The following is a 24,179-nucleotide window of genomic DNA, read 5'->3' as shown; positions in this document are numbered from 1 at the left end:
AGAAATGGTGAAAATAAGTCAGATGGTATACAAAATTTAATTTTGTATACAAGTCAACAAACTATTCCAGTTTCGTACAAGCAGTAGTGGAATCATACTGGAAATGTATGCAGTTTATCTCAATATATCAAATGCAAGTGTTTTAACATAACATACATGTTTTGTAGACTCCAGGAGGCAGAGAACACAAGTTAAGGTACCTGTACATGCAACCCACCAATATTGCATATACAAGATGCAGTTTTGCTCTCTGATACATCTACACAACTCTGACTATGTCAAAAGGATATCTAGTATCCTCCTTATTCCGGTCACAAATGTGTTACCTTATTCCCTTTAAAACAGCTGTCTTGTACTTTCGATGAAAAGCAGACTGTTTCTTCTTATTCTTAATGTTGCAGAATTAATTCCAGTTTTTAAAGACTTCAAAGAATTGATGAACATTTACTTTTCTAACTAAACAGCTGTTACATAAAGACTTGTGATAAGTAGTTTTAAATTAGAAAGGCATACCTGAGTGTGATTGCTCGAGCAACTGGATCATTGCTATGAATTACAGAGAAAACCCTTTTCACAAACTCATCCACATTCAGGATCTTCTCTAAGTGCTTTTCACTCTGCTGAGTAACTTTCAGGACACACAGCCTCAGGAAGTTGTTTCTATTGGAAGATATATACACACACTTACTTCTGAGTAATGGAAATTCACAAACAGGCTGAGAATCAAAATGATTATAACTGATTTAAATTAAATTTACAGACCACTACAGAACACCCTATTTTACATTTGTTTTCTACTAGGATTAGTATACGTTTTGTGCTCAATTCTTTTCCTACTGAAGTTAATGGCAATCTTGAGCCTAAATATACTGGCAGTAGTACTACTGCAATGAGGTCTAAGTGGATGCAGGCGTCAGTGGGACCTATGTTTGCCATATACACCCACACTTCAGGGCTGTATCCTGCAGCTGCTCTGTACCCAGAACACACCCACTGACCTTACCACAAGTACAGGGCTAACTGCACCTCTGCCCCTTTGTGGTCTTTGAGTGTACTACACCTCATGCCTATATCTATCCAGGGCTGGAATTCTGCAATTCTTCCCCTAAGACTGAACCCTTGGCCACAATACTGCATGTATCAATTACCCTGCAGGTCTGACTAGGTCCAGCACTGCAGTTCATTCCTGGGGGAGCTGTGGTGCATGTAGTGATCACACGACATACTGTTTATTTTAACAGTGGAAACAAATAATTTAAAGAAAAAGGATTTAAAAACCAAGTCTACATGCATGTCTATCTCACCTAAGCCTGACCATTCTGCGATACTGACCTAGGCAGGTCTAGCTCCTTCAGATGCCCCAGCATGATCCCCATCTCTGTCACTCTCACCAAATCACTCCCACCTCTCAAGAGCGTGTCCTTTTTCAAATTGCTGTAGTCCTGTTGATGGCTGTTGTATGCAAGCCTTTTCCAGTAATGGCATTACCTGTTTAACAACCCTCAAGTGTTTGGCTCAAGATAAGCCACTGGGTTTCCTTCCTCCTTGTTTTTGTCCTTAGAGCCTCCTCTTAAACTAAACCAATATATTCATATAGTAAATATCCCAACAACCAGGTCAACATACAATATTCGTAAGTTACAGAGCAGCCCCAATTCTCTCACATACTTCAATGGGAACTTCTCACTTGGAACAGCTACAGCTCAGACTCTCATTTATATCACAAATACAGTAACTCCTCACTTAAAGTCATCCTGGTTAACGTTGTTTCATTGTTATATTGCTGATCAGTTAGGGAACATGGTCTTTTAAAGTTGTGCAATGCTCCCTTCTAACCTCGTTTGGCAGCTGCCTGCTTTGTCTACTGCTTGCAGGAAGAGCAGCCCCTGGGAGCAAGCTGGTGGGGGCTTGGAACCAGGCTGGGCTGGCAGTCCCCCAAGTTCCCTGTGCAGCAGCTGCCTGCAGTTCAGCTGCATCCCTCCCCCCACTGCCATGTGCTGCTCCTGCCTTCTGCCTTGGAGCTGCTCCCTGAGACTCCGGCTTGCTGTGCAGGGGGGAGGGAAGGAAGAGGGGGGCTAATGTCAGGGTGCCCCCTCCCCCCACTTCTGCACCCCACTTACCCCATCTTCCATAAAGCGGGGGTGCGGAACACACCAGGGTTGCAGTCTCAGCAAGCTGATCTAATTAACAAGACAGTGTACTTAAGGACAATGCGCATATCTCCCTCCATTCCTGCTGCCTTGCAAAGTTAGAGAGTTAACCCTTGAGGGCTCAGTCAATTGCTAGTTCATCATTTAGCAGTAAGGGAAATATCCCACCCTTTGACTCCTCCACCTCAACCAAGCTTTACAATCATCCTCACTGTGTACCTGTATTACATTGTTTGTTTAAAACTTATACTGTGTGTGTATTTTTTTTATATATAATATATTTTGTGTGGTGAAAAAAAATTCCCTGGAACCTAACCCCCTCATTTACATTAATTCTTATGGGGAAACTGGATTTGCTTAACATTGTTTCGCTTGAAGTTGCATTTTTCAGGAACATAACTACAATCTTAAGTGAGGAGTTACTGTGGAGAACTAATGTGTTTTAATCTTCTATGCAAGATCTCTGAACCTGTTGATGTTAGGGGTTTGCAGCAGTGCATCTACATTGCTGGCTGATCAACAATGGTTGTAACAGGGGTTAAAATTCCCACTGCCGACAAAGCTTTAGAAGGACAGAATGACAATGCCTTCAGTTGTTCATTACCACTCCAAACCACTAAAGATGATGTCAACTGGCTCAAAACAGAGTCCATCCAGACCTCCTTAGACAGGATAGCAGCTGTGAAATAGGGAAAGCAGGAAGATTATCTAGGCTTCAAAGGAACATGGATCAGAGAAAATAATTACCTGAGGATCAGGAATGTGAAGCAGTACAATACTTACCCAACTCTGAAAACATCAGCCAGTTTTAAGAATGCAGAATTAATGAGAATGGGGAATGGATATTTCTGAAAGAGCCTGGGAAAACGGACAACAGCTTCACATTGCTCCCCAAGTTTTCCAGACCTGAGGCCTATATGAAAAACAATAATAATTATTTTCTAGCAGTAAAGCTATGGTTTTCTCTCAGGAAAGACTGAAAAACTTGAGATTATCTAGAGAGGAAATAAGATGGAGCATGACTGAAATCTAACACAGAAGGTAAATAAGGCTATTTACCCTCAAGTAAAACTTAAGGGGAAAGTTAATGAAATTGAAAGGTAATAAATCTGCAACTGATAAAAAAGAAACTTCTCACACATGCACAATGCAGTTAACCCACAGAACCCAATGCCATAAGATACCATTGAGGCGAAAAGCTTAACTGGATATTTTAGAAAGGATTAGACATGTATTTGAATATTGAGAACATCTATTAGTGTTAGCCCTGATCTTGAAAACACACACACATTTTACTTTACTCATATGAGTAGTCCCATTGAAGACTACAGGGCCACTCACATGAGCAAAGTGACACACATGCTTAAGTGTGTAGGATCAGGGTCTTGGATAGGATAAAACATACATACATTAAAATATGTAAACTCTCCGGGTAATTGAGTTTTCTGAAAGTGTACAGGAAGCTAAGTGTTCTTTCCGCAGAGAATATTTAAAACTGACATTTTTAATACTTTTATGCACTGTTTAACGTCTCTGTTGGTCCTTATCTATTGAAAACTGAGTCATCATCAGTCTTCCATCAACAACTAGTGAGCAGTATAGCTTTCAAGCAAAATACAAATATACTCATAATTAACACTATTTAAAAGTTGTGTGAGTAGTCACTAACTGTGCTACTTTTTGTTTCCTTTTTGGTACTACAGAAGTCAGTTCAGGAATATGCTTGACAAATATAACTGAGGTATGAGATACACAAAATAAGGGCAACAGAGCGAGCACAATCTTGCAAATTCCAGACCCTGGCATCCCCATCAGCTCTCCTACCGACTTCAATCCACATTCTTTAGTTAACAGTTATTAAACATGTATATTGCTGTAGTGTGAGAAGGCTACAACTAGTTTAGGTCATGCTGTACTTGACAAGTTCTTCACATTAATTATTTTTTTCAAAACAAATAATTCTATTCAGTCCATAGCTTAGAAGTGCTCCTGGATTCATCACCAACACTAAGCTCTCATATATTAGCATCTAAGAACACTTTCTATCATTTCCAATTGGTTAGAAGATTCTGCCACATCATGGCAAAGATAGCCTGGCCTCAGTTATTAATGCCTTCATCACCTCTTAGTTGGACTACAGCAATGAAACACAGATGGATGTGAAACCTTCAGTGCTTAGGAAATTCCAACTGGTACAAGAATGCTGCAGCACGTTTCCTCAGCAACACTAGCTGCCACAAACAAATCAGACCTGTCCTCCACTCCCTACACAAGTAGGCAACAGGCTGATCATGCACCAAATCCACACCACTAGAAGCTTTTAAAGAGACAGCAAAGTCTTTTTATTTACTTATTTTTTAATATTGTTTTCTCTGGAGTCTGGACCTTGGCCAAGAAATCTGGACCTCTATGAAAAATGTATTGATTACCCGTGATCTAGATCCAAGGTAGGTATCTAAGGGCAGGTCTCCACTCCAGAATTACTTTGATATATCTATGTCATTCAGGGGGTGTGACCAATTCACACCCCAGAGTCGTGTAGTTAGGCCAACCTCAGCACCAACATAGCTACTGCCTCTTGCAGAGGTGGATTAACTATGGGGAGGTGAGAGCTCTCCTCTCACCTTAGAGCATCTGCAGCTGTGCTCATGCAGTGTTTTTAGTGTAGACCTGCCCTGTGAGATCAACCAAAGCTCTGAGATGAAGACTGCGGTTAACAACTTCCCTTCCCTGGCACAACAGGGGTAAAGCTCATCGGTGCAGGACACAGAGATTGCTCAAGGGCTGGCCCAACAAGACAGTGCCATGAACTTTGACAGGAACTAAGGGCCACCACAAGCCACCTTCTGCTATCAGTCTAAGGCCCATTTCTGTGACCCTGCGGTCACTAACATGACCACACAGCTACACAGACAAATCTAATTAAAATAAAACCCAATCCAGGACACTGTCAGCAGATGAGCGAACGCGCAGGGGACAGAGGTTAGTCGGACAGGAGGGTGCACAGCTAGACGCTGAGAGGGGGAGGGGAAGGAGGCGGAGGCGGGAACGGCTAGAGAACCCACACGGGCCAGAATTCCCGCCAGACGCCCAGAGGGCTCCGTCACACCAGGGGAGACGCCCGGGGCGCCGACTGTGCGTTCTACGCGGGGGCGGAGGAGAGAGCGCACAATGAGGCGGGGCTTCCAGTCCGTGCCGCGCATGCGCCGTGCGCTGCAACAGCAGGGCCGCAGGTTGCTTCCCGCTACCTTTGTCCAGCTCCATGAGGGCGGAGTTCGCGTCCAGCTCTTGCTCGCCGTAGCCCGCGTCCGCCAGGAAGGACTTAGCGCCGGCGGCCATAGCGCTCCCCGCTAGTAGCCTGCAGCACGGCCCCTAAACTCAGTGCACGGCTAGCAGCGCCCCAAACCGTCTTGTGCAGTTGCGCATGCGCGATTCACCACACCACCGACGGTGTTACAGCGTACGCACGCACAGACACGTTCCCGCCACCACATCTGCGGACGCATGCGCTGTCAGCAGCTGCACACATGCGGACTCAGCTAGGCTCATACTCCCGCCCCTGGGTCTGTCGCACATGCGCAGCACACTCCGCTAAGTGTGCATGTGCAGTCATCCGCCTCTATCCACCGCCTTTACCTTAGCGCCGGCAGTATCTACCAGGGTGGGGTGGAAGTGGGCGTGGTCTAGTGGTCTCGCCCCAGGGCCGCTATCCAATGGGAGACAACGGGCGTGGCCTCTAGCCCCGCCTCCGTCATGCTGTCCAATGGAGAGCGGGAATGGAGTTTGGCGAATTGGCGGGTAATTCGGGTGGCGGGAGTGGGCAGTCGGTGCTGTGATCGTTCGTGTCCCGGTCGCTGCGTGGTTAACGGGTCATGCTCTGCCGCTCGCTCCTCCGCCGGGCCCAGGCCGGACCGCAGCGTGAGTAACGGATCGCGATCCTCGGGCCCGACCCTCTGCTCCCCGGGATCCGAGTGGCTGGATCCCTGTCTCCCACTGTGCTGAGCCCCCCGGCTCCGGCCCTGGAGCGAGGGGGTGGGTGCCAGGACCCCGGGGCTGAGGGAGGGGGACGGCAGGTGCCAATTCTCCCGGCCAACCGGACCGGTGCACGGGCGTGTCCCCTGCAGTGCGGCCCCTGGTGCTCTGTCCTTGCTTGCACGGCCCCATCGCTGCGGCGCCCCCTCTCTGGAGAGATCACCCCACGGATGGCTCTGTCTAGCCGGGAGAGGTGTTCGCAGCTATCCACGATGATGGGGTTTGACTGGCACGTCTCGATAAGACGTTTCTAACTACGTTGGTGTAGCTAATGGTATAGTAAATGCCCAGCACAAGTCGTGGATTCTTCTGTTTAGTGTTGAAATTATGACTAGTACTTCGGCTCCATGACTAAGTGCAGAACCCCATCAACATGGATGCGTTCACAAAATGCGGACAAGACCTCTGACCCAAAGAAGTTAGTGGGTTTAATTTCAGCAGCTTAAAATCCTGGTACATATGTATTTTTTTCCTTATTTTTAGGTCTGTCCTTGCAATATCCCCTGCAACATCTCTTGGATTGCTATCAGTGTAGTCAGCAAGATGACCACCTTTCTTACGGAGAGATGGGAATGCCAGTTCCTCCTTTTGGTTGTGCCTTTTCTACAGGTAAGTGTTCTTTTTGGAAATTAAAATACTATGGTAGAGCCAAAGTGTTGCATATAAAGATGAACAGATATTGTAACCATTTATTTTGAATGTTAAGTTTCATAAAGAGTTCTTTATTTTATATCAAGGACAACCTAGACTAGACAGTTAATGACATCTATCACAGCAACCAATAACTTGCAATGAATAAGCTCTTAGGTCAAAAGGTTCCATGCCACTTTTCAGGTATAGATACTATATACAAAAATCCATTATTTCTCTAAGGTGAACTGAGTAACACTGTGATTTACTTTGATATAATAGAGCTATGCAGCATGACAGATTATGGGAAGGATCATGGAATTTTTATGCATTTTAATAAAGTGTGCTCAGTCAAATAATTTAAATACATTTACACACTTGAACAGCTTTTGATTTCAGTCTTGTCTAAGGCAGAATATGTCTCGTTGATGTGGAGCTAAGATGTTCGCAGGTTTAAAATTAGGCCAGTTGATCTTGGTCCATAAGTAACTAGGACCTGGAAAAGAGTGAGCAGTAGTAAATGGAAACTGGTGAGGAGGAGGATGTGCTACTAAAATCCCATATGTATCCTTTCTTACTAAATAAATAACAAAAAACCTTTTAAGTCTTTCTGTGAATGTAGCATAGGTGAAAGTTGCTGACTTATTTGACAGCTCTGAATACTGAAATCCCTATCTGCCGGTATAGCACCGACATTAGGTGTGCAAGTTTTTCCACATTGCCCCTTCTGCCCATGTCCCAACCCTAGCCTGAAGGGACCACCAAAGGATGTAGAGGATAGTTAATTTTTTATATTTATTCAACACTGTGAACAAGGTGACAGTCAGTAGTAAGAGTGGTTGGATGCTGGCTTTGTTGATGAGCATACCTTTCTTTGAGAAATGAACTAAACCAACTAATTTTCCATGAACCATTGGGCAGCCATCAGATGGCCATGGCTGTTGATCACTTCACATCTGAGTTGGGTTTGTATCATCATCCTTAAGAGGAGACTTTGGCAGCTCATTACTAGTTCCCTGAGCAATCCAGGCCCCCATATATGCTACTTAATGCAGAGATCATGCTAAAAAACTCGCAACATCAAATGATGATAGGGTATCTGTTTCCTCTACTCTTTGGAATTTGTTATTTTGTCTGCACTATCAAACCATTTTGTGTAAAAGTAATATGATCAGCTAACAGATTTATTCAAGGAACAAATATATTAAAGAACCCAAATTACTGTGACATTGAGTTAACAAATCCAAGACCTTACTGTGAATCTAGGGAAAAACTCTCTTTCTAAAACATTTGACTCATAAAAGTTAAGGGAGAGTTAAAGGCTCACTTTGCATTTAGAATCTGTAAAATTCTGGGATAAAATAAGTCAATAGAATCATAGAAATTTAGGGCAGAAAGGGACCGTGAGAGGTCATCAAGTCCAGCCCCTTGCACTGACGCAGGACCAAATAAACCTAGATCATCCCTAATAAGTGTTTGCCCAACCTGTTCTGGGCAATGACTTGGATCCCACAACCTGCCTTGAAAACCTATTTGAGAATTTAACTACCTTATCTTTAGAAAGTTTTTCCTACAATGTAACCCAGGGGTTCTCAACCTTTTTTTTCCTGAGGTCCCCCTCAACATGCTATAAAAATTCCAAGGCCCAGTGGGGCAACGGGGAAACTTGGGGCTCTGGGCTGGGGGTGGGGCTGCAGACATAGGCATAGTTTGACTTCTATGAGGCAGGGGAGCAGGCTGCGACGGGGCTTGGGCCACTCCACACGGAAGGGTCCAGGGAGGCAGTGCCACCTCCACCCCCTGACTCACCTCAGCAGACTACCCAGCCTATCTGAGTTGTGTGTGGTGGGAGTTCAGCTCAAGAGTTTGAAAACCACTCAGGATACAAAGAGGGGGTAGCTAGGAGTTGTGTGTGGTTGGGGGGTAGCTCACGGTACAGGAAGGGAGTAGCTAAGGGCTGTGTGCCAGGAGGGCTCCCTTGTGGTCACTGCTCTCCAAGGGCTCTGCTGGCCACAGAGTCTGAGTCTCCCCGCCTATGTGGCTCTTAACAGCTGCATGTGCTGAGGAGCAGCTGCAACCCCAGGCACCAGCAACAGGAGATGGAATGCCGTGGCTGCCCACTCCGTGGCACCAGCCAGAGCAGCAGCTGCCCACCTTCAGCTTCCCACCTCCGACATGACCAAGGGGCAGGGAGAGGAGGAAGTGGGCGGGTGCAGAGCTGTCCTTGGGACTGCGGGGAGGAGGACCAACCAGTGCTCAGGGCTTCAGCCCCATGACTCCTGGCTTCAGCCCCGTAGTGGGGGGCCCTGGAGCTCCCAACTTTAGCCCTGCGGGGGAGGCCAGGGCTCGGGCTCTGGGTTTCAGCCGCGGGGTCCCTTGGCCCCCCAGAAAGGGCTCAAGGCCACCCAGGGGGCCATGGACCCCCAGTTGAGAACTGCTGATGTAACCTAAATCCCTCTTGCTGCAGATTAAACCCATTACTTCTTGTCCAACCTACACTGGATATGGAAAACAATTGATCATCATCCTCTTTATAACAGTCCTTAACATATTTGACTTTTATCAAGTCCCTCCTCAGTCTTCTTTTCTCAAGACAAAACATGCGCAGTTATTTTAACCTTTCCTCATAAGTCAAGTTCGTTTAACCTTTTATGATTTTTGTTGCTGTCCTCTGGATTCTTTTCAGTTTATCAACATCTTTCCTACAGTGTGTCGCCCAGAACTGGACACAGCATTCCTGATGAGGCTTCTCCATAACCAAGTAGAGCAGAACAATTATATCCCATGTCTTACATATGACACTCGTCTTAATACACCCCAGAATATTAGCCTTTTTTGCAACTACATCGTGTTGTTTACTGATATTCAATTTGTGGTCCACTACAACTTCCAGATCCTTTGCAGCAGTACTACCATCTAGCCAGTTATTCCCCATTTTGTTGTTGTTGGGTTTTTTTTTGGTATTTGATTTTTTTCCTTCCTAAGTGTAGTACTTTGCACTTGTCTTTACTGAATTTCATCTTATTGGTATCAGCCCAATTCTCTAATTTGTCCATTCTGATATTCTTTATAAACTACTAAAGCAGCAGTGGACTAGTAGTTAGAAATATCTGAGTTCTAATTGTGTCTCTGCCACCATCTCACTGTAGCATTTGTCAAGTCACGTAAGCTTTCTGTTTTCCCTTTGGTAAAGTGGGCTATTCCTATTCTGTTATGGAGCATTAATGTTTGTATAGTGCTTTGAAGATGTAAATTGCTATGTAAGTGCAACTTTTCCAAAGTTGTGCAATTGCTGTATATTCTATTTAAGTAATTTGTTTGCAGTTCTCTTTTACGAAGGAAACATTGTGGTAGCTATTTAATATAAAAAAAATTAACTTCCAATCATTTGTCTTTCAGCTTCAGATTTGCAGCATGTACTTGCAGTCGCAAATGAAGAAGGCTTTGTTAGGCTTTATGATACTGACACCCAAAACAGTGGCAAGCAGATCTTTAGAGGTAAATGTAATGCAGAGCAAGATCTGCACTTGATATAAAAATGGCATGATTTGTTAGAAGCAAAGAGTGCTTTTGCTGTGTTGACTAATACTTAAATATGGGCAGTACTTGCATTCCTTCTTTGTAAGTTCCTGGCTTCTGTTTTTAAAGCAGTAGCATGGGCATGTCCCCTGGTGCGAAGGTTGCGGATCTCTCAAGGCATCTAGACAGACTTATGTGTAGTGCTGAGGAGGAGCCAGTGGCCGTGGTACATGTAGTACCGTGGTACAATGACACAGGGAAGGGTAGGAGAGATGTCCTGGAGGCCAAATTTAGGCTGGTAGGGAAGAGACTGAAATCCAGGATAAATGTAAAGTAATGCACATTGGAAAAAATAACCCCAACTATATATACGATATGATGGGGGCTAATTTAGCTACGAGTCAGGAAAAAGATCTTGGAGTCATCGTGGATAGTTCTCTGAAGATGTCCACGCAGTGTGCAGAGGCGGTCAAAAAAGCAAACAGGATGTTAGGAATCATTAAAAAGGGGATAGAGAATAAGACTGAGAATATATTATTGCCCTTATATAAATCCATGGTACGCCCACATCTCGAATACTGTGTACAGATGTGGTCTCCTCACCTCAAAAAAGATATTCTAGCACTAGAAAAGGTTCAGAAAAGGGCAACTAAAATGATTAGGGGTTTGGAGAGGGTCCCATATGAGGAAAGATTAAAGAGGCTAGGCCTCTTCAGCTTGGAAAAGAGGAGACTAAGGGGGGATATGATAGAGGTATATAAAATCATGAGTGATGTGGAGAAAGTGGATAAGGAAAAGTTATTTACTTATTCCCATAATACAAGAACTAGGGGTCACCAAATGAAATTAATAGGCAGCAGGTTTAAAACAAATAAAAGGAAGTTCTTCTTCACACAGCGCACAGTCAACTTGTGGAACTCCTTACCTGAGGAGGTTGTGAAGGCTAGGATTATAACAGCGTTTAAAAGAGAACTGGATAAATTCATGGTGGTTAAGTCCATAAATGGCTATTAGCCAGGATGAGTAAGGAATGGTGTCCCTAGCCTCTGTTTGTCAGAGGGTGGAGATGGATGGCAGGAGAGAGATCACTTGATCATTGCCTGTTAGGTTCACTCCCTCTGGGGCACCTGGCATTGGCCACTGTCGGTAGACAGGATACTGGGCTAGATGGACCTTTGGTCTGACCCGGTACAGCCGTTCTTATGCTCTAAACAAATTGTGCCATGTTGCTCTTAGCACCCATGAAAAGCTGTTGACGACAAGCAACAAAATTTAGTCACTTGAATGTTGGATTTAAAAAAATGTTCATAGTTCTCTACAAGTGGATGTCACACTTCAATGTGTTTCCAAGATGCCTACTTTTTGCATGGTCTGAACTAATCTTAGGTTTTGTTTTTCCTTCAGAGTGGCTGGCTCACTCAAATGCTGTCTTCGACCTTGCCTGGGTGCCTGGGGAACACAGGATTGTAAGATGACTTGTGCGCTCTGACTTTTATTTTTATTGGTCTGGTGAATTACTGCAAAGAATGACTAAATCTTTTCATTTGTTCCCCTCAAGGTTACAGCTTCAGGAGACCAGACAGCCAAGGTGTGGGACGTAAGGGCTGGTGAGCTGCTTGGCATATGTAAAGGTCATCAGTGCAGCCTCAAGTCAGTTGCTTTCTCTAAATTTGAGAAAGGTAAATGTTCATGTTTCTCTTCCCATATTTTTTTAAGTAAATCTTAGTGCTGATGAGATCTGTGGAGGCCAAAGCCCACTGTTTGTAGCACAGGCAGTGCCTGAGTAGGCTTCCTCACACTGCCCTTTCAATGTGGCTCAATTGTGTCCAGTAGAGACCCCCTCTAGGGTGAAAGGCTGGTTAAGTTTCCAGTCCCACTCAGTTTTAGCAGTCTCTAGGCTGAAGTTGTCAACAAGGGTGTCTGTGGTAGATAGTTATACATAAGGAACTGTAGCAAGGGTGGCCAAACCACAGTTTAGCCTCATGTGGCTCTTTTACAGTTAAAGTGCGGCTCGTGGAGCCCTTCTCATGCTTCCCTCCGCTTCTCTGTTTACTGGATTGAGGGGTGGGGTGGAGCTCGGGGCTTCTGCCCTGCAGCAGGGTGGTGGGGCTAGGAGCTTCTCCTCTGAGGGGAGCGGGGGTGTCGGGGCTTCAGCCCTCCAGGGCGCACCTGCCAGGGCTTGGGGCTTCAGCTGGAGCAGGGCTGATGCCCCAAGCCCCGGTGGTGCCTCCTGCGTGGCTGAAGCCCTGAAACCAGAAGGCAAGACCTGGCTGTTGAACTTCAGAAGATTGTCTTATGCATCTCAGAGAATCAGTAGGTTTGGCCACTCCTGAACTATAGTAAGATTAGCTACTCCTGCTCGGGACACTAGAAAGCGATTTAATGCTGGTAACTTCTTGTCATCACTAACCTGAGCCAAATTTAAGCTATTAAAGTTGGAGGTCCCCTAAGTCATTCAGTTCTCCTTGTATATTCAGATGCTACTATCTTCAGTTATTGCCTGTCAGTTATAATAAGGACAAACCCACCAATCTCCTTTGTCAAACAGTACCAAGCAGCAGGCTGCCTTTCCTCAGATTCTAAATCTATCACCTTAGCAGTGAGCCTGCAGCCTTGAGATGTGGTTGCCAGGTTTAGGGCTAGGACAGGCAGATGAGGCAGGGCATTGTCACAAACACGGTGTCACCCTGGCTTCAGTTAATCTTCTAAAATGAACACTTGTAACTTTTTAAGCTAATAAATATGTTTCCCTCAGCTGTCTTCTGTACTGGAGGCAGAGATGGAAACGTCATGCTCTGGGACACCAGATGCAACAAAAAAGGTAGGTGAGCTTTCAGATGTGTGTAATGGGGCTAGTGGTTTTTGTTCCATCTTTGAGCTTATTCATTGGGTTGATACAGTTCATGGCACTACAGGCAAAGCCCCTTGAATGGGATGTGGATAATTTGGGAGGAAAGCTGCTTTAATGGGAGAAAACCAAGGATCAAATTTATCTGTATTTAATGGGTATTGCCACTTTCATGGGACTCTCGGATTTGCCTAAGTCTCTGTATTGATATGTTTTGTGGGCCATAATTACAGAAATGTAGGGCTTGAAAGGGACCTTGAGAGATCATCAAGTCCAGTCCCCTAAGATGAGATAGGATCAAATAAGCCTCATCCCAGACAGGTGTTTGTCCAGCTAATCTTAAAAACCTCCAGTGAGTGGGATTCTACAACCTCTCTTGGAAGCCTATTTGATAGTGTAACTACCCCTATTGCTAGAAAGTTTTTCCTACTATCTAACCTAAATCCCCCTTGCTGCAGATTAAGCCCATTACTTCTTGCCCTCCCTTCACTGGACATGGAGAATAATTAATCACTGTCCTTTTTATAACAGCCCTCAAAATATCAAAAGACTGTTTTCAAGTGCCCCCTTGATCTTCTTTTCTCAAAACTAAACACACCCAAGTCTTTTTTTAACCTTTCCTCCTAGATCAGGTTTTCTTAACCTTTTATCATTTATCATTGTTCTCCTCCAGATTCTTTTCAGTTTATCTACATCTTTCCTAAAGCGTGTTGTCCAGAACTGGACACAGTACTCCAGCTGAGGCCTCTCCAATGCCCAGCAGAGCAGTACAATTACCTCCCATGCCTTACATATGAGACACCTGTTTGTACACCCCAGAATAGTAGCCTTTAAACTGCATGACATTGTTTACAGATATTCAATCCGTGGTCCACTATAACCCCCCATTTCATAGTTGTGTGTTTGATTTTTTTTTCTTTCCTAAGTGCAGTACTTTGTACTTGTCTTTATTGAATTTCATCTTGTTGACTTCAGACCAATTCTCCAATTTGTCAAGGTTACTTTGAATTCTAATCCTGTCCTCCAAAGTGTTTTCACCTCTCCTTGCTCAGTGTCTTTCAATCAGTTATACACCCACCTTTATGATCATTACATCCAGGTCACATTTCCCTACTTTGATTATGAGAATGGCATGTGGGACTGTGTCAAAAGCCTTACTAAAGTGAAGATATCTCTCGTCTTGCTTCCTCCCTATTCACTAAGCCAGAAATCATGTCCAAGAAGGAAATAAGGTTGATTTGGTCTGATTTGTTCTTACACAAATCTATGCTGGTTATTCTTTATAACACCGTTATCCTGTAGGTGTTTATAAATTGATTGTTTAATAAGTTGTCTTGTTGTTCAGAGTCAGAGTTACTACAAATTGTTCTCAGCTGCTGATCAGGGCATTTGCTGTCCAGACTCTCAAGATGCCATCTGGAGGAAACAGCTTTTGGTGCATGCTGTTCTCCACGCTTCCACTGTACCCATGCTCTTGCCAATCAATTGGGGACTTCAACTCACTGGATCAGGCAGGGGGGGAAAAATTGTTAGAGAAGTATCCAAGACTGTAAAGGAGAGTGTGTGAGGGTTCGGGCTGTGAGCTGGTAGATGTCCTAACTGCTATGATTTCAGTGAGTACTATAAAAAGAGGAAAGATCTGATCCAAGAACTACCTGCCTGAGATTTTACTTCACAGTTGTCTGACTCTCATGCAAGAAATGACACCATAACATTGGTTTTAAATCTCGTCAGCACTGACACATGGGCAAGGCACTCTCACTAAGCTGCGCCGTATGTGACAGAACTCAGGCTAGTTGTAGACCAGTCAGATGGCTTTGTAAGGTGCTCAGACACCGTGGTGATAGGTGCAGGAGTGGTGGATGAACAGAAAACTGAGTCCCCTCAATGAGATTTATCAACTTCATTGTACTTGGAACCAGACTGGAGAAAGCACTACAGATGTACTGTGGGTGCAATCCTGAACTGGACTAGATGATCAGGTGCATTTCCCCTCACAATTTAGCTAAGGTTAATGAAGTGCTATGTAAGTGCTAACTTTTAGAAACTTGACACACACTGTATTTAATAAACCTCATGATTGCATGTTGTTAAATCAACAGGATTTAAATGTGTTACACAGATACTTCAGTAGTGAAATTAATTATAGAACTCACTGTCCTGAAGGGCTAACCATGGTTTGCACTTCACATAATCAGGAAGAATTTAACCTGTTGACGAGTCCTGATTGTGTGGCAGCTATTGCAAATATATGCTCATGTTCTTTATTTCCTGCTTCTATTCAGTGTTAAAAATAATTGAAAATGCTTGTTTGCAGAGTATATGAATGAAACTAAAGGTCACTCTCAGTCGCTTCCTAGAATGTATTTCCACTTCGTGTCTATTTTTATTAAAACGAAGGCTGTAAATGGGAGCTAATCTAGCAGTAATAAGTGAGGCTTCCTGGAACTGTCTTTCAGATGGATTTTACAGGCAGGTGAATCAAATTGGAGGAGCCCACAACATAGTAGACAAGCTGATACTCTCCAAACCAAAGAAGAAAAAACAGAATCTCAGAGGACTTGCCCCTTCAGTGGTAAGAATTTGGAAGGTGAAAGAAATCTAGGACTCTACTTCCCAAAATAGCATTTTGTGTTGTGGTAGCTTTGCAAAGTAATGAACAAGAGAGCATCTCAACTGGGAAGAGCTATCTAGTTTGAATGGGACAGAAATGCTGATAAACCTATATTCTTCAAAGCCTGATCTCTATCGTTGTTTTATAACCAGATGCTGTGATCAATTTGGGTCACCTGTATGGGGAATTAACTATGAGATCCAGTTATCCTTGAGCAAACCACATGTTCTTTCCTTGCCGGGTATGCGCTTGTGTTTTTACTTTGGCAGGATCATTACTCCATTCATAGGCTTCTAAGATTGGCTTTTTCAGGAAGCTGTTCACACTGTCATGCTTTGATATTTATAACTCACAGGACTAAGAGTTGTGTCTACTTCATCCGCTAAATGCCATGGTGCAAGAGCTCTACTATGTCTAATCTGTGAGGGGTGTTTTCAAATCTGAGCCCAATCCCATTGACCTCTGTGGGAATTCTACTTGTGGGGCGCTTGCAGGATCAGAACCCAGTGTCCTAAATTGCTGCTAGCACTCCTGGGCCTCCTGTCTGTGGTGACTAAATTGCTGGGCAACAAAAACTTTGTGACCGTGGTGGAGTCCAAGGACTGAGCTGCTACTAGAGCAAGACTGAGGCTGGTTAACAGTTTGGCAGAACTCAGAAATTGTCTGTCTGGGAGGGAGAGTGAACTGATTTTCCAAACATTCATGCTGGCCTTGAAGTTTGCAGAGAATCTCTACGGACTCTGACAGAAAACAAATAGCCTTTTTTTTCCTTTTAGGATTTCCAGCAGAGTGTGACAGTGGTGCTGCTTCAAGATGAACACACCCTTATCTCTGCAGGAGCTGTCGATGGGTAAGGAGAGAGAGAATGATTTTTTTTCTGAGTTAATCTGAATTTTCCTCTCAGCGGCATGGGCAGAAACTGAACAGAAATTGTATGGGTCCCAGTCGATTTTACATATTGCTTGAATCAGAGTAGATTGCTGGTGAACATCTCAAGTGTTACTGATTGTCCATCTAGCAAAATCTAGAGTAGAAAATAAGAGCCAGGAATTGTTCTAACAGAGGCAAGGTCAGGCTCTGGTATTCTGGCACGTGGGCGGATGAGATGCCTTGTTTAACTGCGTAGGGAAATTCACTCTACTTGCCGATTAGAAAGGTCTCTAACAATGTTAATTTTAGATCTAAATGAGACTTGATAGCATCTCTTTTAAGGAAGCAATGCACTACAATAGCAATTTTTCATCTGTAGAGTTTAAAATCCTCTACAAAGGTGAGCAAGCATTTCCCCCATGTTACAGGTGGTAAAACAGAGGCAAAGAGCAGCTAGGTGGCTTACCCTAAATGATCTGGGGAATGTCTACACTGCAATTAAGCACCTGTGGCTGGCCCATGCCAGCTAACTTGGACTCAGGCTGTGAGACTGTAAAACTGTGGTGTAGATGGCTCAGGCTGGAGTCTGGACTCTGGGACCAGGTGATGGAAAGGGTCCCAAAACTCAGGCTATAGCCTGAGCCCAAACATCTACGCCATAATTTTATAGCCCTATGAACCTATGCCAACTGATGTGGGCCAGCCGTAGGTGTCTAATTGCAGTGTAGACAGACCTTAAGTGGTTAACATGCAAATTAGATACAATTAACTTAGGTTTAAACAGAGACTGGGAATGGTTGGGTCATTACACTAATTGAATCTATTTCCCTATGTTAAGTTCTCCTCACATCTTCTATGGGTCATCTCAATGATCACTTCAAAAGTTTTTTTTCCTCCTGCTGATGATAGCTCATCTCAATTGATTAGACTCTTCCTGTTGGTATGCATACTTCCACCTTTTCATGTTCTCTGTAAGTATAAATATCTCCTGTCTGTGTGTTCCATTCTATGCATCCAAAGAACTGAGCTGTAGCTCACGAAAGCTTATGCTGAAATAAATTTGTTAGTCTCTAAGGTGCCACAAGTACTCCTGCTCTTTTTGCGGATACAGACTAACACAGCTGCTACTCTGAAATTTATCAGCTCTGTGTAGCAGATGTAGAAGGAGATGCCTGTATCTTGAATTTCAGTGTAATCAAAGTATGGGACTTGCGCAAGAACTACACCATGTATCGGCAGGATCCGGTGCCGTTCAAGTCATTCTGCTACCCTGGGATCAGCACTCGCAAACTGGGTAAGCAATTCAATGATGTTACTCCTCAAAGTTGCAGATTGATCTGAAAAATGATGTAAAAGAAGATGGCTTGGAGGGGTTCATGTCTTGTGTCAGTGATTTCCAGATCTGACTGGCCTGGTTTAGCAGGACTTTTTTTTTTTTTTTAAAACAGCCAGCACCATAAATTCAAGCAGAGATCTGAAAGTCAAGCTGTTTCTCCTGCTTCTGTATCATCAAACCAGTAATAATAACTCCTGTGGGCCTTTCCAGTGGGATTGCACAAAAGTAACTGAGTGGAGAACATGGTCCTGCAATTTGAACTTAGCTAACTTGGTGATGATGAACGAGCTAAAACCAAATTCAGCTCCTTCTCCCTTTGCTGTGTGGGCTCGGCAGAGCCAACAGGAGTACCACACAGTAAAACTTCTGTTGGCCAGAAAAGTAAGCAGCTCTAACTCTGAATACACACAGGGAGCAGATCTATTGAATAAGAAGGTGCTATTTTTTACATGGTAGCTTTCTTGACTAGAACCTCACTTTAAGGCCCAGCTTATTATAAAAATCTTGATTTTGTTTCTGTTGCTCTGCACTTACATTGATTAAAATCCTTGTATCCCAACTCCACAAGAATAGCATACTGGATCGGACCAGTGCTCCATCTAGTTCAGTATCATGTCTCTGATAGTACGAGTCCAGTACAAGCTGCTTCCAAACAAGATGAAAGAAATCCTGCAGCAGGCGGTTATGAAATACTCTGCACACAGGAAATGTTTTTCCCTAACCCTGGAATCCTAACTAATCAGTTAGAGGTTGACTTATGCCCTGAAGCATGAAGTTTTGTGTTCCTTCCAAAACTCTTGGTGGTTATTTATTTAATCTTTTGCTGTGTATAAATCTGGATGTTCTTGTTACCCCTGTAAATCCAACTTTACAAATGCCTGTGAGATTGCTGCTTTTGAAAGTTCGGCTTGTATGGGTGAGATGGGTGGTTTCTAAACTTCTCCATAAAGTCTTGGAAGAGTTCAGTGAGAATATGCTGCATCAGTTCTAGGAAATTTGATCCTCCAGTCACTGTGCCCTCTGAAAAAAGAATATCCCAGTAATCACATGTAATAGAGATGCCCAGAATTGTACCCAGAAGCCTCCACTTGTTTTTTTGGAATTACTGGTTATGCAGAACTTCTCTTTCTGTCTCCAGGATATTCTAGTCTGGTTCTGGACTCCACTGGTACCAGTCTGTTTGCTAACTGCACAGATGACAATATTTACATGTTCAGTACGACAAGTTTAAAGACCACTCCAGGTAAGAATGATACCTGTGGAAACAGTTATCAAATGGCGAGACTGACACTGTAAAATGCAGCTTTTAAGTTTCAGCCACAAGTTAGGCACCTGCTAAAATCCGGGGTCAGGATGGCTCAGGGCATTGTTAAAGGGATACAGACCTCTTCTCGCCCATCTAGTTCAAGTTGGGTCCAGGTCAGTAATGAAAGTAAAGTTGATGCAAACAGATGATGATTTGGTGGCCTGTATGAAATTATTTTGGTCTCAGCCTGGATATCCACATCGCAGAAGCCACCGTCACAACTGGCACTAACTGGAACTGTTTGTTGGCAGTTTTGGTAGAGTCCAAGGATGGGAAAAGTTTATTCTGTCTTTTAACCCTTGCAGACTGATGTGCCATTTGTCCACCTACCAGGCACAATGTGGATAGTAGCAATGCAAGCTTTCCCCATCACTTGTGCCCAGTTTTGGAGGGACTGCCTGAAGGAATGAGAAGCCTACTTATTCCTTTGTATCTTCTGTGACTGCCTACAAAGAGCATCTGTTTCGATACCTGTTTTTGTGATGTGCTCAGATCCATCGTGATGGAGTTGGGATAAAAACTAGGAACTGGACTGGAGTCACTAGCTCACTCAGGCCATGTCTGCGCTTACCTGAGATCAACTCTGCTGTGATCGATGCAGTGGGGATTGATTTAGCGGGTCTGGTGAAGTCCTGCTAAATTGATGGTAGAGTGCTCTCTGGTCGACTCCGGTACTCCACCGGAACGAGAATAGTAAGGTATGTTGACGGGAGAGCGTCTCCCGTTGATGCAGCGTAGTGTAGACACCACAGTAAGTTGACCTAAGCTACGTTGGCTCCAGTTAACATTATTCACATAGCTGGAGTAGTATAACTTAGGTCAATTTACAGTGTTAGTGTAGACAAGGCCTTCCAGAGCTGAGCAGTAGTGTCAGTTCTCAATATTATCGGATTTAGCTGCTGATGTCAAATATGCTATTTCTCAGCTCTAGAAGCATTTTCGCCAGGCTGCCTTCCTGAAGGAGATTCCCTTCCCCAAGGCTGGTCTTGCCTTCCTGTCTCTTCAGCCGCACAGCACAGGGGAAACGTAAGAATGGCAAGCCTGGCCACTTGGAGAAGAGAAATCACAGATCAGATTTCTGTGCTAATAAACGTGAAGCTCTGCATCCAAGGGGAGGAAACAAACAGTACAGACTGGGGTGGGGGTGGAGGAGAGAACTAACCAGCGACAGCACCATCTTGTTAATTTATCTTCAGTTTGTCTCCATACAACCATCCTTAGGTCTTGTTTGTTTAAATAGCGGTCACTTTTGTAGGGAGGGCGTAAGATTGGGAGGCTGGCTGAAGAGGTGTCTAGAAGGATCTTTTATATATTTTTTTTCCCACACCGTGGAACAGAAAGTCTGAATTCTAGTAATATTTGCTGTGCAGCTTTAGGCAAGTCATTCCACTTTTCTGTCTCCATTTCCTTGTGTTTAAAATAGAGATGTTGACACTGATTACTATCCCCAAGGAAGATTAATTAGATACTGTCTATACAGAGCCTTGAACTCATACTATTCTATACAAAAGCTAAATAATTTATTATTCCTGTATAAGGTTTATAAATAGAGCTGGGCAGATTTCTTCAGTTGAATAGTAAATTCACAGAAAAATGCAGTTTCAGGGAGACTATTCCTGAATTAGTGTGGAATTCAGCAAATAGTTTCAACCACGTAAAAAATGAGAGGTGGAGAATGGAAGAAGTCAGCTGTTCCTTTCAAGATTTCATTTCAAAATGAACTGGTTCAAACTGACATTTTGTTTTGAAATGATGGTTCCACTCGACCCGAACAAAATTGGTTTGGTTTTTATGTTTTGGTAAAAATCTGAAAAAAATCAGTTTTGGTGTAAAACTAAACTCATTTTTTGGGTCATTTTTCAGTTCAGCCACAAAATCAATTATTCACTCAGCACTAGTCCTAGAGCAGGGGTTGGCAACCTTTCAGAAGTGATGTGCCAAGTCTTCATTTATTCTCTCTAATTTAAGGTTTTGTGTGCCAATAATACATTTTAATGTTTTTAGAAAGTCTCTTTCTATAAGTCTATAATATATAACTAAACTATTGTTGTATGTAAAGTAAATGACGTTTTTAAAATGTTTAAGAAGCTTCATTTAAAAGTAAATTAAATTAAAATGCAGATCTCCCTGGACCGGTGGCCACTGAAAATCAGCTCGCTTGCCGCCTTCGGCACACGTGCCATAGGTTGCCTACCCTTGTCCTAGAGGGACAGGACAGTCTCCAGTCTGGCTTTTGATTTTAGTCACTAGCTTCTATTGACTTCTATGCTATGACGGATCAGCATTAGGAGGCAAATCTTGATTCATGTTATTGGCTGCAAAACCTTTCACTTTTGTTTCAAAGAATTCTCAGCCAACAGAATGTGTCCATCCTATTCTGGGCCCTGCAGAGGGCAGCAGACTCTTGCAGATTCACTTAAATAACTAGAAAACCAGCAGGGTCTGCTGTTGCTTTTCTCTTTGTAGCTTGGTCTGAATCAATTCTGTTCCCTTTTAATTTGGAGGAGGAGGTGGGGAAATGGCTCCTCAGTAGGATCTGTCCCTGTTGCCAGGGTGCAGGCTCACGCTGCATCCCTGTCACTCTGAACACTGCATTGAAACAAAAGCTGGCAAGAGCCACAGGTTCCTGCGGGATGTGGTGACCTTTGTAAATGCAAGTTCATGAAATATTCCAAATATAAACAAACTTCCTTGGAAACCACTTACAGTTTCTATTTCCTGCTAACCTGCTACTCCAAGTTCTTACTGTATTGCTGCTGTAAATCAGACACCACTATGTTCACAATTCACTTCCTAGCTCTGTATGCCAGTGTTGGCAGAGGGCCTCAGTCACGTATCATGCTAAATTGGGTAACTTGCCCTTTCTACCTTGATAAGAAGCCTGGGTGCAGAGTGGCTGAGTGCTCTAGATCTGTGTGCTGCTACCGTGTTGGCTGCTGGAACTTCCGGTTCTTGGCATACCAAGGATTGCAGCTATTCAGGGCAGTAGTTTCATGGCTTAATAGTTCAGGTGAGGTGTTACTGAGGCTTTAAAAATAGGCAAGCGACCAGTGTCTCTGAGCCAGTACATATTCTCCTTAAGACATAAAGCACTGGCAGGAAGAAGGGGGAGGAGCAAATGCCTCCTCCACTGTTTCAGTAGAAGCCAGGTCTTAGCTAACAACAGTTACTGGGTTCCCCATTCTTTTGGGGTTGGTGGGGAGAGTTGCATTCATGGCCCTGTGAATAGGCGACAAAGAGGCTGACTGAGGGGCCTAGGCTTGGCCCAGAGAAGGTCCTTGCCTGGAACTGTCGCACAGGAAGGAGAGGATTTAACAAAGCTATTAGATGACTGCACCACTGTGCTGGGGAGGGGTCAGTTTATAGCAAAAGGGAATGGTGCCTCCTGCTAGCTAGTGGATGAAACTTGGGGCCCTAAAGCAAGGGAGTCTGTATAACCACTGCCTTCTGAGCTATGTGAACAGGCAGAAAAAGCCCGTAATGTCAGCCCTAGTTGTGTAACCAGCTGAACTCCAGAATTATGTTCTGAGTTTGTTTATTGTTGTTACTTTTTTTTGTCTCAGTGGCAGTCTTCAATGGACACCAGAATTCCACCTTTTATGTCAAGTCTAGCACTAGCCCAGATGACCAGTTCCTGGTTAGTGGCTCAAGCGACCAGAGTGCCTACATCTGGAAGGTGAGACACTTGAAAAAAACCCAGACACAAAGCCCCAACCTGACGGCCCAGAATTGTTCAGTTTTCTCCTTTTGTTTGCTTTCCACATTCACATAGTGACTGGAGATGAGTGGGGAGGAGGGGTCCCATTTAAAGCAGCACAGGCTTAGTTCCTGGCATGTTGTGCCCAAAGTATACAGCTGTCAAACCTGAATGTAACTATTAATGTAAAACAGAGCTAACCTCCTGCCACCACTATGTCTCTCATCACTGCTGATTATTGTAAGTTGCTGATCTTAATCTGGTTTTAATGGGCATTAAAATCTTCTTTCTGTTTATTCAGCAGCTATGACAGGTAGAAGGTTCTTGCTTCATATTTAGCAGCGGTGCACATTAGTGGAGTCTAACAGCTTAATTGTTTTAAGGGGCACTTTTTTTTCCAGTTCATAAGCTCTTGCTTCAGACACAGCTTTTTCTCATGCTTAATTTGCAATAGTTAAAACCTTTGTATTATGGCAAGAGCTCAGCCAGAGCCTTCAGCAAAATTCCGAAATGCTGGCTGACACCTGAGGAGCTTAGTCACTTGGCATCTGTAGCTGACTGTGTAGGAAATGCAAATATCACCATGTTAATAGCAGGGCCTTCAAAATGAGAGAAGTTCTGTTCCCTGCTGTGTCGTGTGGGGGGAGGGATTGTGGAGTTTCATCCACGCAGGAACATGGATAAGAGAGGCATTCTCAGACAAAGGGACAAATGGGTACAATCTTTAGGTGACTGTTTGTGTAAGTTTTTTGTGTAACTCTTCAGATTATGCTGTTTAATGCTGCAATGAATCCTGGCTGAGGTGTCTTTAAATACCATATAGGGTGACCAGATAGCAAGTGTGAAAAATCGGGACAGGGAGTGGGAGGTAATAGGGGCCCATATTAAAAAAAAAAAAAGCCCCAAATATCGAGACTGTCCCTATAAAATCGGGACATCTGGTCACCCTCATACCATACTAGTGTTCCTGGGGTAAAGTTTGAGGCATATTGATTGTAAGAGCAGGAAATCAGTGAATTTGGAACCCTGTGTCTTAACTGGCCACGAGACTTTTTTTCTCAGTCTTAGAATTGTTATTGCTGTCTCCATTTTACATTAGCACCATTGGCCTAAACGCAGACACTGTCATGCAGAAAGCTCCTGCCATTTCTGATCATATTGCTGGTTTGCAGAGTAG

At 43.8% G+C, this 24,179-nt stretch overlaps 2 protein-coding genes across 6 annotated transcripts in view; one reads left to right on the top strand and one right to left on the bottom strand.

Annotated features, from left to right (window-relative positions):
• Nucleotides 1-5,836, bottom strand: part of INTS7 (integrator complex subunit 7) — a 58,307-nt gene extending 52,471 nt beyond the window's left edge. For all 5 annotated transcript variants that reach the window (XR_012655617.1, XR_004377088.2, XR_012655618.1 and 2 more), the window contains exons 1-3: nucleotides 5,399-5,836; nucleotides 2,934-3,063; nucleotides 514-660 (exon numbers count right to left, since the gene is read on the bottom strand). Coding sequence is in view for 2 of the 5 variants with exons in the window: in XM_032805149.2 (XP_032661040.1) it covers nucleotides 514-660; nucleotides 2,934-3,063; nucleotides 5,399-5,489 (368 nt within the window). In the remaining 3 variants the exon portion in view is untranslated. The remainder of the gene's footprint in view (nucleotides 1-513; nucleotides 661-2,933; nucleotides 3,064-5,398) is intronic.
• A 171-nt stretch (nucleotides 5,837-6,007) lies between these two features.
• Nucleotides 6,008-24,179, top strand: part of DTL (denticleless E3 ubiquitin protein ligase adapter) — a 36,330-nt gene continuing 18,158 nt past the window's right edge. Inside the window, exons 1-11 of the mRNA XM_032805147.2 lie at nucleotides 6,008-6,068; nucleotides 6,666-6,791; nucleotides 10,212-10,310; nucleotides 11,736-11,797; nucleotides 11,890-12,010; nucleotides 13,087-13,152; nucleotides 15,639-15,754; nucleotides 16,570-16,643; nucleotides 17,854-17,957; nucleotides 19,138-19,242; nucleotides 22,869-22,981. Coding sequence (XP_032661038.1) covers nucleotides 6,023-6,068; nucleotides 6,666-6,791; nucleotides 10,212-10,310; nucleotides 11,736-11,797; nucleotides 11,890-12,010; nucleotides 13,087-13,152; nucleotides 15,639-15,754; nucleotides 16,570-16,643; nucleotides 17,854-17,957; nucleotides 19,138-19,242; nucleotides 22,869-22,981 — 1,032 coding nt within the window. The 5' untranslated portion in view covers nucleotides 6,008-6,022. The remainder of the gene's footprint in view (nucleotides 6,069-6,665; nucleotides 6,792-10,211; nucleotides 10,311-11,735; nucleotides 11,798-11,889; nucleotides 12,011-13,086; nucleotides 13,153-15,638; nucleotides 15,755-16,569; nucleotides 16,644-17,853; nucleotides 17,958-19,137; nucleotides 19,243-22,868; nucleotides 22,982-24,179) is intronic.

Source organism: Chelonoidis abingdonii, chromosome 3 (assembly GCF_003597395.2).
Source record: "Chelonoidis abingdonii isolate Lonesome George chromosome 3, CheloAbing_2.0, whole genome shotgun sequence".
NCBI lineage: Eukaryota > Metazoa > Chordata > Testudines > Testudinidae > Chelonoidis > Chelonoidis abingdonii.
Note: the sequence above shows the minus strand (reverse complement) of the source record. Positions and strands in the feature narration are given on the sequence as shown.